We start from the raw sequence: 14466 nt of genomic DNA, 5'->3' as shown, positions 1-14466 counted from the left end.
CTAGGTGGCCGCAACGGCTGGAGCTGAGCCAGTCTGAAGCCAGGAGCCTCTTCCGGGTCTCCCACACAGGTGCAGGGTCCCAAAGCCTTGGGCCGTCCTCGACTGCTTTCCCAGGCCACAGGCAGGGAGCTGGAAGGGAAGCGGGGCTGTCAGGATTAGAACCGGTGCCCATACGGGATCCCGGGCGTGCAAGGCGAGGACCTTAACCACTGCGCCACTGCGCCACTGCGCCACTGCACCGGGCCCAATAACACTCTTAAAAAGAGATTGTGCATGGGACAATATAATTGGGTGGATGTATGAATAAAAGAAACACTGTTAATTCCAAAATTTGCACAGTTTTGTGCCTATCCACAATTCTTTGAACAGTTTTGTTTATTGTTTTTCGTAAAATATTAGTATCTTTTAATGGGAGGACAAAGAAAAACGAACAAATCGACCTTTGTGACCTCATGGGAGATTTCAGCCACTGTCAGGGAACCGAGCAGCAGGCCACTCTGCCACTCTGAAGGACGGGGTTAGACTCAGCAGGCAGGGGAGGCGTCCCCAGGGAATGTGCCTTCCAGCAGTGAGGGGATGAGGTGCTGGCCCAGCGGAGGGGCTGGATGCAAAGCGGATCTCCGCAGGAAGGCAGGCTGAGGAGGGAGGGAGGTGCTGCCTGGGTGAATCCCAGCAAGGACAGGCCGTTTCCACAGGAAGCAGAGCCAGAGGGGCTAGGCCGTGGGGAGGCACCACGTGCTCAGCTGGCTGTGCTCACTTCTGGCTGCACGGGGCAAAGGGGGCTGGGCCTTGGCTGGGGGTGGAGCACCTGTCCCAGGAGAGCATCCTCAGGCCGGGTGGGAAGCACAGCAGGGTTGCATCAGAGGCTGGCCTGTGACATGGCAGACGGTCACTTCCTGGGACACCCACGTCCTGCGTGAGCGCAGCTTTGTGTCCCGGCTGCCCCTCCACACCAAGGATGTGCCTGCAGGATGGTTCTAGTGTTTGGATTCCCGCCAGCTGCTGCGGCCTGGCCCGGCCTTGACCTTAGAGCCTTCTGGGGAGCGGGACTCTATGGGATGTTGCCATCTCTGTCCGTGCACTGCTGAGCCTCCCGCCCTGCACACCTGAGAGCTGCACTGAGCTCACGGACCAAGCCAGGCCCTGGGGGAGGCAAGAGCTGGGTGGCATTCTGCTGCTCTTTCCCTGCCTCAGCTAACAGTTCTAAAAGGCAGAGCAGAGCAGGTCCCTTAGGAAAGAGGAAGGACCTTAGACATTTTTGCACACGTGAGCTAGGAGCAGCCAGCGTGCACATGGGAAGCTGTGTTGGGCACCATAGAAACACGGCCAGGCCCCTTCAGGTGTAAGACAACGTGTCGCTGGCTAGGGTATAGAAAAATAAAACCAGAGTGACACTGCTGGTAAGAATGTGAACTCATGGGCCTGGTGCAATAGCATAGCAGTTAAAGTCCTCACCTCAAACACGCCAGGATCCATATGGGTGCTGGTTCTAATCCCAGCAGCCCTACTTCTCATCCAGCTCCCTGCCTGTGGCCAGGAAAGCAGTGGAGGACGGCCCAATGCCTTGGGACCCTGTGCCAGTCTGAAACCTGGAGGAAGCTCCTGAAAGAGGCAAATGGAAAACCGTCTCTCCTCTCACACTGTAACTTTAAAAAAAAAAAAAATTATTTTTATTAGAAAGAAATACACAGAGAGAAAGAGAGGAACATCTGTCCACTGATTCACTGCAAGTAACCACAACATCCAGAGCCAGGAGCCAGGAGCTTCACATCTCCCATGCAGGTGCAGGGTCCCAAAGCCCCGGGCCGTCCTCTGCTGCTTTCCCAGGCCACAAGCAGGGAGCTGGATGGGAAGCAGAGCAGCCAGGACATGAACCAGTACCCATGTGGGATCCTGGCAGCATTTCCAAGGCAAGAATTTTGCTGCTAGGTTACTGTGCTGGATCCGCTCTAACTCATTCAAATAAAGTATGTCATTAAAACAAAGGGCTCAGCTCCAGCGGTTGCAGCTGGTTGGGGAATGAACCAGCAGATGACTGATCTGTCTCTTTTATCTCCATAAATCCACCTTTCCAATAAAAATAAATAAATCTTAGAAAAACATTGGCCCAGCATGGTAGCCTAGCAGCTAAAGTCCTCACCTTGTGTGCACTGGGATCCCATCTGGGCGCCAGTTTGTGGTGTCCCAACAGCCCCACTTCCCTTCCAGCTCCCTGCTTGTGGCCTGGGGAAGCAGTCGAGGATGGCCCAAAGCCTTGGGATCCTCCACTGCTCTCCCAGGCACATTAGCAGGCAGCTGGATGGCAAGCAGAGCAGCCGGGACTCAAACTGGTACCCATATGGCATATTGGTACTTCAGATGGTGGCTTGACCCGCCACACCACAGCTCCAGCCCCTCACATCAGCTCTTCCTGTCTGAAGAGCTGAAACTGCTGCTCGTGAACATGAAGCCCAGCCTCACCCCAGGCCCAGCAGCCGCCACCCTGCCGTCTCCAGGTGACTCTCAAGCTACAAGCTGCACCTCGGTGCCTCACCTGGATCACGTCATGTCCTCCAGTCATCACAGCCCTTTTAAAGACTGGATAATATTCCATTATATGGATTTACCATATTTTGCATAACCATTCATCAAAGATGGGCACTTAGTCTGTTTCCGTGTTGTAGTTATTTTATACCGTGCTGCTATCAACATTGATGAACAAATATTTCCTCAACATCTTGCTTGCTTTGCTTGGAGTATCTATCCAAAATTGGAATTGTTGTAATTCTTTTCTAAATTCACCATGGTTTTCCATTTTCCATCTTTTTCTTTTTATAAAAAGTCAGATATACAGAGAGGAGGAGAGACAGAGAGGAAGACCTTCCATCCGATGAGTCACTCCCCAAGTGAGCGCAACAGCCAATGCTATGCCGATCCAGGCCAGGAGCCAGGAACTTCTTCCAGGTCTCCCACGCAGGTGCAGGGTCCCAAAGCTTTGGGCCGTCCTCGACTGCTTTCCCAGACCACAAGCAGGGAGCTGGATGGGAAGTGGAGCTGCCGGGATTAGAACCGGCACCCATATGGATCCCAGCGCGTTCAAGGCGAGGACTTTAGCCACTAGGCCATTCCGCTGGGCCCTAATTTTGATTATCTCTACATTGTTGATTAGAGCACAAAGGGTGAAGGGCTACAGGAAAATGAATAAGGCCGTTGCTTCTATATTACTATTATTATTGTTGTTGTTGTTATTATTTTTGTATCTTGGGTAAGCAGGGAGATAAAGGGAGAAGCCCCACCCCGCCTCCCACCCATCCCAGGCCCCGATGTGGGGCATGCTCCAAGGGCACTGCTCAAGTGGTTTTGATAGTCCAACAGTTCAGAATTGCTGCCAGTCTCACCACTCCAAGCATGATGAAATCTCTCCCGAATCCACTGGCTGACATAGTCCACCTTAGAGTCTCTGCCCAGATTTGCACTGCCAACACACAGCTGAGGTAGTTGATTTATCTGTTCTGTGAACCTGTCCTGCAGGTTCCGATGGACGTCATTTCCTACGTGTGCTCCTGGATATGCAGTCCACTGCTGTTTCAGAGCCTCTAAGGAGGCTCTACTTTGACACATAAACTCCGTGGTCAGCTCATGGAACCTGCACTTCTCTTCATGGTTGGGGTTCTGAGATCATCAGTTTAGTTGGAGGGATCTCTAAAGAAACTGCCAGTCCACATGTCTAGAGGAGTATAAAACTCCTGGACACATATCTCAGCTGCCCTTTTCACCTCCATCTTCCTTCCGCTCTGCACGAAGGGGGCCCAGGAGCAATTGTCCAGTAATGCTTCTGTTACAACTATGGACAACTTGCTGGTATTATCCCAGCAGCAGGCAGGCGCTGGTCATGATCCAACACTCCCAGCTAGGGTGTCCTCCTAGCTCCCCAACCAGGCCTGTTCCCAGTCATAGATTGCATGTGTGCCAGTGGTTGCTTTGACCCAGCTTGGCACAGCCCCTCACATTTCTTGGTCTTTGCCTTGCATGCTGTGGGCTGGCATCCCTGGTCCATGCAGACCAATAGGTGTAAGAGCCTAGCTTGGCATGACCTGTGCTCCAGCCTGATTTCTGTTGTTGCTGGTGAGCTAAGGTTTGCTCAGCCCTGCCCAGTCTGCCCCCTTCCATAACCAACCTGCACTTTAGCTAACAGTTGGAGCTACTTTGCCCAGCCTGCCCAACCCCCAGGCCTGGACCATGTGATCATCAATGAGAGCTATGGCCCACTAGGGGAGTTACCCAGGTTCCCCCACTTGACCCACTCCCAGACCCAGATCTCATACATGCTAGTGGGTGTTAGGCCAGTGCCCGGCACAGTCTACCCTTCCATCTTGGCCTTGTATGAGCTGGTAAATGTTGCAGTCCGGCCCACCCTACACCCTGTTTTAGGATGCAAATTTGGGTGCTGCTGCCTTGACCTGCCCAGACTGTTGTCGGTTCCTCTACCCGTGAGTGATGGCAATTTCCATGAATCACCACCCCAACTCTTGAGCTAACCAGTGGGACTTGTATTTCCACAGGGTTGGGCCCACACATCCCCCACAAACTTTACAAAGATTCATAGAGAGAAGGAGATAGAGAAAGATCCATCCACTGGCTCAAACTCCCAACTGGCCATAATGGTTGGAGCTAAGCCCATCTGAAGCCAGGACTCAGGAACTTCTTTTGGGTCTCCCACACAGGTGCAGGTCCCAAGGCTTTGGGTCTGCTTTCCCAGGCCACAAGCAGGGAGCTGGATGGGAGGTGGAGCAGCTGGACATGAACTGGAGCCCACATGGGGATTCCAAGTTGAGGATTTAGCCCTTGAGTCATCATGCGGGTCTGTGGATACGCTGGGCCCCTGGAGCTCCACTCTGAAAGGTGATGTGGGAGCAGCTGATAGGCGCTTACTGCGCAGGTGTTTTCATTCTGGGAGCATCCAGCAGCTCTGGGAGTGACTATGATGATGTAGTTCAAAAAGCAAAAACAAATACATATATCTCCCGCAGTAGAAAATGTCCCTGTCAGAACAATAAGACCCAGTAGGGGAGGTGGCACTTGAAGGGTCCCTGCCATCAAGGGATCCTGCAGGCACCCGGCACCCGAGGCGCTCCAGCTTCCTGGCAGCTGCCAACTGGCCCTGGTAGAAATCCCCCGAAGGCCTTGGGAGCCTCTCGGCCCGCCCCCCTCCCCATCCCCTTTGTGTCACCCTCGCTGCCCTGTCCAGATCTGACCCCTCCTGATGGCCAGGTCCCCCGGCGGTCATATGCGCCTAATGCCACGGGCAGAGGCAGGAAGGTGTGTGGACGCCGGGGTCACAGTGAGTCGGCTGCGTCCTGTGCAGTGGCCATCTCCAAACGCACGCAGTAAGCGCTCAACTGCAACCCCGGCCAGCAAGGTCTGTGGCCCGCGGACCCACGCAGCCGCCCGGGGCGGTGCCCCGGCTCCTCGCGGACGCCTGACCCAGCGGGCAGCACTGGCCGCGCCCGGCGCCGCCCCTCGGACACGGCCCGGCCGAGTCGCCCCTAGCAACAGCGCCCGGCCGCGTCGCGCCCGCCGCCCCGATTGGCGGCCTGCGGAGGCGGCGTGGCGTCACTTCCGGCAGCCGGAGACGGCAGAGGAAGCGGCTCGGCGGCCATCTTGGTCCGTGAGGCCCTGAGGTGCCGGGATCCGCGGCCGGCAGGGCGGCGGCTGAGGCAGAGAGCGAGCGGGAGAGCGGAGTCTCTGCCACAGCCCGCTCCATGGTCGGCGCCCGCAGCCCGCGGCGGCCTGTCGTGCGCTCCACCTCGTGCGCATCCTCCGTGTCCTCAGCGGCTGCCGGCGGCGCTGCGTGGAGGCCCCGGAGCTGAGTCCCGGGCGGCACGGAGGACGAGCAGGAGCCGGGGCGGCCCGGCCCGCGCGGGGCTGAGGCGCGGGGACGCCGCCCGCCGGGCTCCCGGGAGGGGAGGATGAGCCCCGGGAGCCTGCGGGGCACGGCCCGGCCCAGGCCCGGGAACTAGACGGCCGCCGGGGAGGGGCCGGCTTCCTGCGGCCGCGCCGTGTCCTCGTCGCCCGCGTCCCGTGCGGAACCCGAGCGCAGGAAGATGTCCACTAGGACCCCGCTGCCCACGGTGAATGAACGGGACACCGAGAACGTGAGTCCTGACCATCGTCCGGCCGGGGCCTGGACGTCCGGGGAGCCGTGGGCTGCGTCTGCCTGTCGGGGGGCGTGCGGGGCCAGGGGCCCTTTGTGTCTGCCCGGGCCGTGAGCGCTGGGCAGCGGGCGATGTGGGGGCAGTGGGCAGTGGGCAGAGTGAGAGCATTGGGCAGCGGGCAATGTGGGGGCAGTGGGCAGCGGTCAGTGTGATGGCAGTGGGCAGAGTGAGAGCGCTGGGCAGCGGGCGATGTGGGGGCAGTGGGCAGCGGTCAGTGTGACGGCAGTGGGCAGAGTGAGAGCACTGGGCAGCGGTCAATGTGGGGGCAGTGGGCAGCGGTCAGTGTGATGGCAGTGGGCAGCGGTCAGTGTGATGGCAGTGGGCAGAGTGAGAGCACTGAGCAGCGGGCAGGGTGGGAGCAGTGGGCAGCGGGCAGGGTGGGAGCACTGGGCAGGGTGGGAGCACTGGGCAGCGGGCAGGGTGGGAGCACTGGGCAGCGGGCAGGGTGGGAGCAGCGGGCAGCGGGCAGGGTGGGAGCACTGGGCAGCGGGCAGGGTGGGAGCAGTGGGCAGCAGGCAGGGTGGGAGCACTGGGCAGCGGGCAGGGTGGGAGCACTGGGCAGCGGGCAGGGTGGGAGCACTGGGCAGCGGGCAGGGTGGGAGCACTGGGCAGCGGGCAGGGTGGGAGCACTGGGCAGCGGGCAGGGTGGGAGCAGTGGGCAGCGGGCAGGGTGGGAGCACTGGGCAGCGGGCAGGGTGGGAGCAGTGGGCAGCGGGCAGGGTGGGAGCACTGGGCAGTGGGCAGGGTGGGAGCAGTGGGCAGCGGGCAGGGTGGGAGCACTGGGCAGCGGGCAGGGTGGGAGCAGTGGGCAGCGGGCAGGGTGGGAGCACTGGGCAGTGTGGCTTGCACCTGAAGCAGGGCTGAGGGGAGCCGAGCAGCTTGCCTGGACGCTGCACTTGACGTGGACTCAGAGCAGGAGCTTGCGGCGGGGCTGCGGCCGTGTGCGCCGGGAGGCCGGTCCGTGCGCGTGTGGTCAGAGCCCGGCCAGGGAAGGCCTGTGCTATTTTTACTCAGGACTGAGGGAGGTAGGTGGCTGCTGCTCAGTGGCTTGACCCGTTCGTCATTTGTTCTTAAAGTACTGTGCTGAAAGTGTCTCGTGGTTTTTTTTTTGTGGTTTAAAATTATTCTTTAAAACAGCTAGGGATATTGAGGCCCTTTATTTTCGTGTAATGTATTTAAAATGGGATTTTTAGCATTGTGAAAATCAGGTAGCTCGTAGTTTGTAGCTCGTAGTTCATTAACTGGCCACGCTCTCATGTTCCAGGCTGCCTTTTTCTCCTTTCAGCATGTACTTATTTTTGTTGGGCAGGCAGGTTGGATTTTATGGAGAGATACAGAGGAAGATCTTCCATCCGTTGCTTCACTCCTCAAGCAGCCACAATAGCTGGAGCTGAACCAATCTGAAGCCAGGAGCCTCTGGGTCTCCCACGAGGGTGCAGGGTCCCAAGGCTTTGGGCCGTCCTCCGCTGCTTTCCCAGGCCACAGGCAGGGAGCTGGATGGGAGGTGGAGCAGCTGGGACATGAAAATCCCTTCGGTTGCAACGCGAGTTAGCCACCAAGCCATCACACTGGGCCCTCTTTATTTTCTTTTCTTTCTTTCTTTTTTTTTTTTTTTTTTTTAAGATTTATTTATTTTATTGGAAAGAGAGACGCAGAGAAGAGAAGAGATGGAGGAGATCTTCCAGCCACAGACTTACTACCTAAGTGGCCATAATGGCCGTAGCCAAACTGATCTGAAGCCAAGAGCCACGCGCTTCCTCTGGATCTCCCACGCGGGTGCAGGGTCCCAAGGCTTTGGGCCATCCTCCACCGCTTTCCCAGGCCACAGGCAGGGAGCTGGGTGGGAGGTGGGGCCTCTCGGACATGAAGCGGCGCCCGTATGGGATCCCAGGCGTACTTGGTGAGGACTTTAGTGCTAGGCTTACCGTGCTGTGAGCCTAGTTCCAATGCCTTTGTGTCTACCCTGACTGCATCTACCCTAGCGTTCCGGAGTGATATTACTGGAGAGTAGTGGAGTTAGAACAATTTCCTAATTTGCCTTCTGATAGTAGACTGACCCAGAAGGGTCACTTGAACTGGGCAGTGTGTTTTGGTGTTGAAGGAATTCCAGGCTGTTTTTGACGACATTCTTTTCATGTTCTCCCTGCCCGTCCCTGTGTCGAGTCCTTGACCTGCCCGTGGCCTGCTGGGCTGTGCGCGGACGCTTGCGGCTTTGCTGGCGGACGGAGTGAGGAGCCCATGCTTCTCTTCGGTCAGCCCACCAGGGTCACCAGGTAGACATTTTAGATACCGAGTGATCAAGAAATTTCTACTTTCGGTAATGTATTCTAATTTTGATTTCTTCTAACCTAATCAAGTTCTTAACATGTATTTACTGCTTTTATCATTTCTTTGCTCTACTTTCTGCTGTCAAACCAACTATACCACAATTCAGTAAGAGGAAACAACAGTTACTCTTATGCTCCTGGACTGTGTTGAAGACGTTCAGACACAGATGTCTTGTCTCTGTCGATGGAGTCGGAGCCTCGGTTGAGAGAACTCTGTACTTATTTACTTAGAGATCGAGCCAGCAACCCAGGCTGCTTGCATCTGCCTCTTCACTCTCCGTGTGAATGACAGAGTAGGCTAGGCCCGGGCAGGAGCCTGGCCTCGGTCAGCGGGACCCTCGGCCAGGAGGCCTCAGGGTCCTGTCTTGCCTGTGGTTTCTCGGTGCTGAGAGCCCGGGGCAGCAGTGGCTGCTGCTTCTGTCTGCTGGCTGCAGCTGCGGGCCCACTCACTCCCTGGGAAAGGGCGTAGACCTTAATGGGATGTCAGACTTCAGTAGTCATATTTTTAAACCACAAAAGTAGGACTTGTTTGGGTTTATGATTTGCCCTGGTGTTTTATCATGTGTCTTTCAGCATGCTGCTTTGTTGGCAACAGTAATGACTGTAAGAAAGGTTGCTTTCCCCAAGCTCTGACTTCTCTTCCTGCCTCTCTGACCCTGGCTGTTCTTGGGCCGCTTACAGACACCGGAACCTCAGGACTTCAGCTGCTCTTCAGCCAACGGGGACACTTTTATCTGGCTAACACTCTTCACTTCTCGCTCTAAAGGCTTCTCTGGCCATCCATGCCTTTCCAGTCCCCATGTAGCTATGTGAGAGACAGAGTTATAGCTCTTCAACCTGTTGGCTCACTTCCTAAAGGACCTTGACATTTGGGGCTGGGGCAGCTTGAAGCCAGGATCTTGGGGTGTTGTTCATTTGGGTCTCCTACATGGGTGTAGGGCCCAAGTACTGGGCCATCCTCTGCTGCTTTCCGGGCACGTTAGCAGGAGCTGGATAGGAAGTAGAATGCCATGGTGTGCATCCCCTAATTTATTTTTTTAAATGGTTGTTTTTTTTTTTTTTAAGATTTATTTATTTTTATTGCAAAGTCAGATATACAGAGAGGAGGAGAGACAGAGAGGAAGATCTTCCGTCCGATGATTCACTCCCCAAATGACCGCAGTGGCCAGAGCTGAGCCGATTCGAAGCAAGCCAGGAGCCAGGAATTTCCTCCAAGTCTCCCACATGGGTGCAGGGTCCCAAGGCTTTGGGCTGTCCTCTGGTGCCTTCCTAGGCCACAGGCAGGGAGCTGGAAGGGAAGCAGGGCTGCCAGGATTAGAACCTGCACCCATATGGGATCCTGGTGTGCTCAAGGCCAGGACATTAGCCACTCTAGGCCACTGCACCAGGCCCTCTTTATTTTTTATTGGAAAGGCATATATACACAGGGGAGGAAAGAGAGGGAGGAGGATCTTCCGTCCGATGATTCACTCCCCAAGTGAGCACAACGGACGAAGCTGAGCTGATCTGAAGCCAGGAGCCTCCTCTGTGTCTCCCACGCGGGTGCAGGGTCCCAAGGCTTTGGGCCGTCCTCCACCGCTTTCCCGGGCCACAAGCAGGGAGCTGGATGGGAAGCGGGACTGCTGGGATTAGAACTGATGCCCATATGGGATCCCGGGCGTGCAAGGCGAGGACCTTAATGACTTGCGCCACCGCGCCGGGCCCAAATTTTATTTTTTTTTTGATGTTGTTCATGCAGGTGACAAAGATGCCTGTGATAAGCACTGACCAGGGTGGGGGGCTCTAGGGCATGGTGGGCGGGGAAGTACAAATGCTTCCAGTTTTCCTTTTTTCCCCTTTCTGTGTGAGGGAGGGGAAGGACGCCCAACATCAGCACCTGGGAATGGGGTTGTCCACATGATGTCCTCTTAGAAACAGCAATGTGTAGAAAAATGTTCTGAAACTATCAGTAGTTTTGATAGGTCTGAGATGTTGTTGGTTTCATTGCTCCAAGTTGAGAAAATTCTTCCAGGGTCCATTGGCTGACACAGTCCACCCCAGGGCATCACTCACCCAGACACCTGCTGGCAGAGCTCGGCCAGGAGAGCTGTCCTCCTGCTCTGCTTTCCATCTTCTGATGTGGCCCTTGACTCCTGCAGGGCTGGATGAGCTGGATCATGTCCTCCGTGTGTGTCTGGGGTGCAGTCCGCTGCATAGGAATCAGCAATTGAGGAGGCCTAGTCCCAATATATGCCTCTCACAGTTGGACCACAAATTCTGGTTTTTTTTTTTTAAGATTTATTTATTTTTATTACAAAGTCAGATATACAGAGAGGAGGAGAGACAGAGAGGAAGATCTTCCATCCGATGACTCACTCCCCAAGTGAGCGCGAAGGCTGGTCCAAAGCCAGGAGCCAGGAACTTCCTCCAGGTCTCCCACACGGGTGCAGAGTCCCAAGGCTTTGGGCCGTCCGCGACTGCTTTCCCAGGCTACAGGCAGGGAGCTGGATGGGAAGTGGAGCAGCTGGGGTTAGAACCGGTGCCCATATGGGATCCCGGCACATTCAAGGTGAGGACCTTAGTCTCTAGGCCGCTGGGCCTGGACCACAAAATCTCTAATTTTGCATGTGATGTTTAGTCCAAGCAGTCTAGTTAGGGAGTCTCCCAAGAAACCTTACTTGTGACCCTAGACCTGATTCGTATGTGCCAGCCAGTATAGGGTCCAGCTCAGTCTGGCTCAGTCTGTCACCTGCATTGGTCTCTGCATACATTGGAAGTTTCAGTTGCCTGGTTAGTTCTGTCCTTACCCCATTGTCATATGCAAACTGATGGGTATTGTGGTTCATCCCAACCTAGCCTGCCACAAACCTGAGAAATGCAGCCTCGTTAGGGCATCTCCCAGTAATCCCCACCAGGCTCGCCCAGCCCCATTTCTGTGCATCGGACTAGTCTGGTCCATCATGCATCCCATCTAACTCTTCTGTATGTACACCTATAGGTGTTGTGGCTTAACTCATCCCACCCAAACCCATGAACCAGTCACACATATGCCAGCGGTGCTGCCACCTTGTCCAGCCTAGCCTGCACCCAGCCCTGGCTCTCACACACACCAGCAGGAGCTGCAGCCCTGCAGAAGAGTGCCCACAGTTCCATAATAGGCCCACTCCCAGCTCTGGATCTTGTAATTTTTCAAGGGGTACTGTGATCTAGTCTGACATGACTTGCACCAACTCCCAGTTATTTGACTTTGCCTGTCAGCACTTATCCTGGCTCCTCCATGTGCCAGCAGATGGCAGTGGCCTGGCTTAGCCTGGTCCTCCCCAAACCCAGCTCTCACGCAGGCTGACAGTTGTAGCACCCCTGCCTAGCCTGGACCACATCCAGTCCCAGCTCTCGTAGGTCCCAGTGGGAGCAGTGGCCCAGCATGGGGGCTTGTGCAGCCCCCTCACCAGTTCATCTCCAGCCTGGGGTCTTGCATGTGCCAACGGATGCTGCAGCCCAGCCCGGCCAGCTCCCGGTCTTGTCCCCAGTGTGAACTGGCAGGGGTTTTGGCTTAACCTGGCCTGGGCTGCCTCTGGCCTTGACTGGAGCTCAACAGTGGGGGCTGCATTCTAATAGGAGAGTTCCTCAGCTCCTTATTAAAAACAGCCCTGTTGTGGGTCGTAGCACACTGGTGGGTTCTTGGTCTAGCCTGGCTTGGTCCATCTCTAGTCCTGGCATTCATAGGCATGTACTGCAGCTTTGCCTAAGCGGGAACTTCTGCTTCCACACCCATTCTGACTCACTGGTGGATGCTGCAGCTCATTCTCGCCTGGCCATCCCCAGGACCAGGATCCAGCTCATTCCACATCTACTCTGGCTGTTGGAGCACCAGTAGGTGCTGGAACCTAGCCCAGACTGGCATGCCCCCAGACCCAGCCCACACACATACCAAGGGATGCTGCAGCCATGTTCAGCCTGGTCCATCCGCAGTGCTAGCTCAGCAATGGGAACTGCGATCGGCAAGGGAATCCCCTTAGTTCCTCTCCTAGCTACAGATCCTGTGTGTGCTGGTGGTTGCTCTGACCCACCCTGGCATGGCCTGCCCCATCTTGACCCTTGCCTTTGGATGCTGTAGCTTAGCCCTGCTCAGCCTGCCCCCATCCCTGGCTTGTGTGAACTGGTGGGTGTAGTGGTCTGGCCTAGCATGGTCCCATGCCCTGTCCTGACTCCTGTGCATGCCAGTGTGTGCTACAGCTTGTCCTGGCCCTGCCCAGTCCATCTTCCCCCATCCCCAGCTCCTACAGTCAACCCACATACCTGCTGTCAAGTGGAGTAGCCTTGCCCAGCCAACCCCACACCCAACCCTGACTCATGTGCTTAACCATCAGGAGCTATTATATCCTGGTAGGGGAGTTCCCCCACCAGACCTGTTTTCAGACCTGGAGCTCAGGCTTGTCAACAGGTGCTAAGCCCCTATCCAGCAGAGTCTGTCCCCCTAGTCTTGGCCTTTCTGTGTGCTGGTGGTGGGTGTTGGAGTGCTGCTTACCCCACACTTGGTTCTTGGGTGCACCTGCAGGTGCTGCAGCCCGACCCATTTCCAACCCAGTTCCCATGATTGTGGGTGAGTTCCGTGGTCATTCCTAGCTTGGCTCATTGCCACCTCCAGCTCTCGTGAAAACCAGTGTATATTGTACTCCCAATGGGGTGAGCCCACAAGTCTCCCACAGATTCTGCCTCCCAGTCCTGGTTCTTTCTCGTGCTACTTAGTGTCATGGCCCAGTCTAATGTAGCCCACGCCCTGCTCAACCCTGGTGGGTACTGTGGCCTAGTCCTGCCAGGCAAGCCCCCAAGGCCTAGCTTTTGTGTGCACTGGTGGATAGTGGTCGATGCCGGCAAGCCCAGCTCAGGTCTCCCACTTGGACTGGTGTACTGGTCTGACCCAGACAGGCTCTCCAGTTCCTCCAGAGCACCACGTCTCAGTCCCCTCGTTTACCTTGGAGTGCAGGGGAGCGGTTGGTGGGAGTTTCCCAGAAGCCATTTCTTGCCTATAATGTACTGTTCCCACAGTGGTCCACCCTCCACATTCGGAAACCCCCTTCCCTAGGCAGTCTGTGGCTCCCATGCCAGGTGCCTGCGCCTGGTCTCCAGCAGGGAAGCATGCTGGCCTGCACAGTGCTCCTGTTTGTTTGTTTTTATTGGAATGGCACATCAGCTATACAGACAGAAGGAGAGACAAAGAGAAAGATTTTCCATCCCTTGGCCCAGTGCCCAGATGGCCACAGTGGCTGGAGCTGAGCTAATAATCCAAAGCCAGGAGCTAGGAGCCTCTCCCGGGTCTCCCATACGGGTGTAGAGTCCTAAGGCTTTGGGCCATTGTCAGCTGCTTTCCCATGCCACACGCATAGGGCTGGACGAAAGTGGAGCTGCCAGGACACAAAACAGTGCCCATATAGGATCCTGGCACTTGCTAGCGGAGGATTAACCAGTTGAGCCGTTGCACTCTGCCCCAAAATTTCCCTCCAGATTGGTTCAAGTACAATAGCCTAGTGTCTAAATCCTCGCCTTATATCCACCAGGATCCCATATGGGCACTGGTTCTAATCCTGGCAGCTCCACTTCCCATCCAGCTCCCTGCCTGTGGTCTGGGAAAACAGTCAAGTATGGCCCAAAGCCTTGGGACCCTGCACCTGCGTGGGAGACCTGGAAGAGGTTCTTGGCTGCTTGCTTCGGATTGGCTCAGCACCAGCTATTGTGGTCATTTGTGCAGTGGAGCCAGTGGATGGAAAAATCTTTCTCTCCTTCAGAAATTAGAATAAAAGTTAAAAACTGCAATTTGCTATCATCAGAAGTTGGCTTTATAGATTTTTTTTAAAGATTTATTTATTTTTATTACAAAGTCAGATCTATAGAGAGGAGGAGAGACAGAGAGAGAAAGATCTTCTCTCTGATGATTCACTCCCCAAATGACCGCAACTGCCGGAGCT

The 14466-nt window shown here is 55.7% G+C and overlaps 1 protein-coding gene across 3 annotated transcripts in view; it reads left to right on the top strand.

Moving 5' to 3' along the window:
- The first annotated feature begins 5946 nt into the window (after positions 1 to 5946).
- MARK3 (microtubule affinity regulating kinase 3) overlaps positions 5947 to 14466 on the top strand; it is a 60044-nt gene continuing 51524 nt past the window's right edge. For all 3 annotated transcript variants that reach the window (XM_040975024.1, XM_040975022.1, XM_040975021.1), the window contains exon 1: positions 5947 to 6134. In XM_040975024.1, the coding sequence (XP_040830958.1) occupies positions 6084 to 6134 (51 nt within the window). In that variant the 5' untranslated portion in view covers positions 5947 to 6083. The remainder of the gene's footprint in view (positions 6135 to 14466) is intronic.

The sequence above is a fragment of the Ochotona curzoniae genome, unplaced genomic scaffold (assembly GCF_017591425.1).
Source record: "Ochotona curzoniae isolate NIBS_2020 unplaced genomic scaffold, NIBS_Ocur_1.0 contig_2688, whole genome shotgun sequence".
Lineage (NCBI taxonomy): Eukaryota > Metazoa > Chordata > Mammalia > Lagomorpha > Ochotonidae > Ochotona > Ochotona curzoniae.
This window is presented reverse-complemented; position numbering and strand designations above follow the sequence as displayed.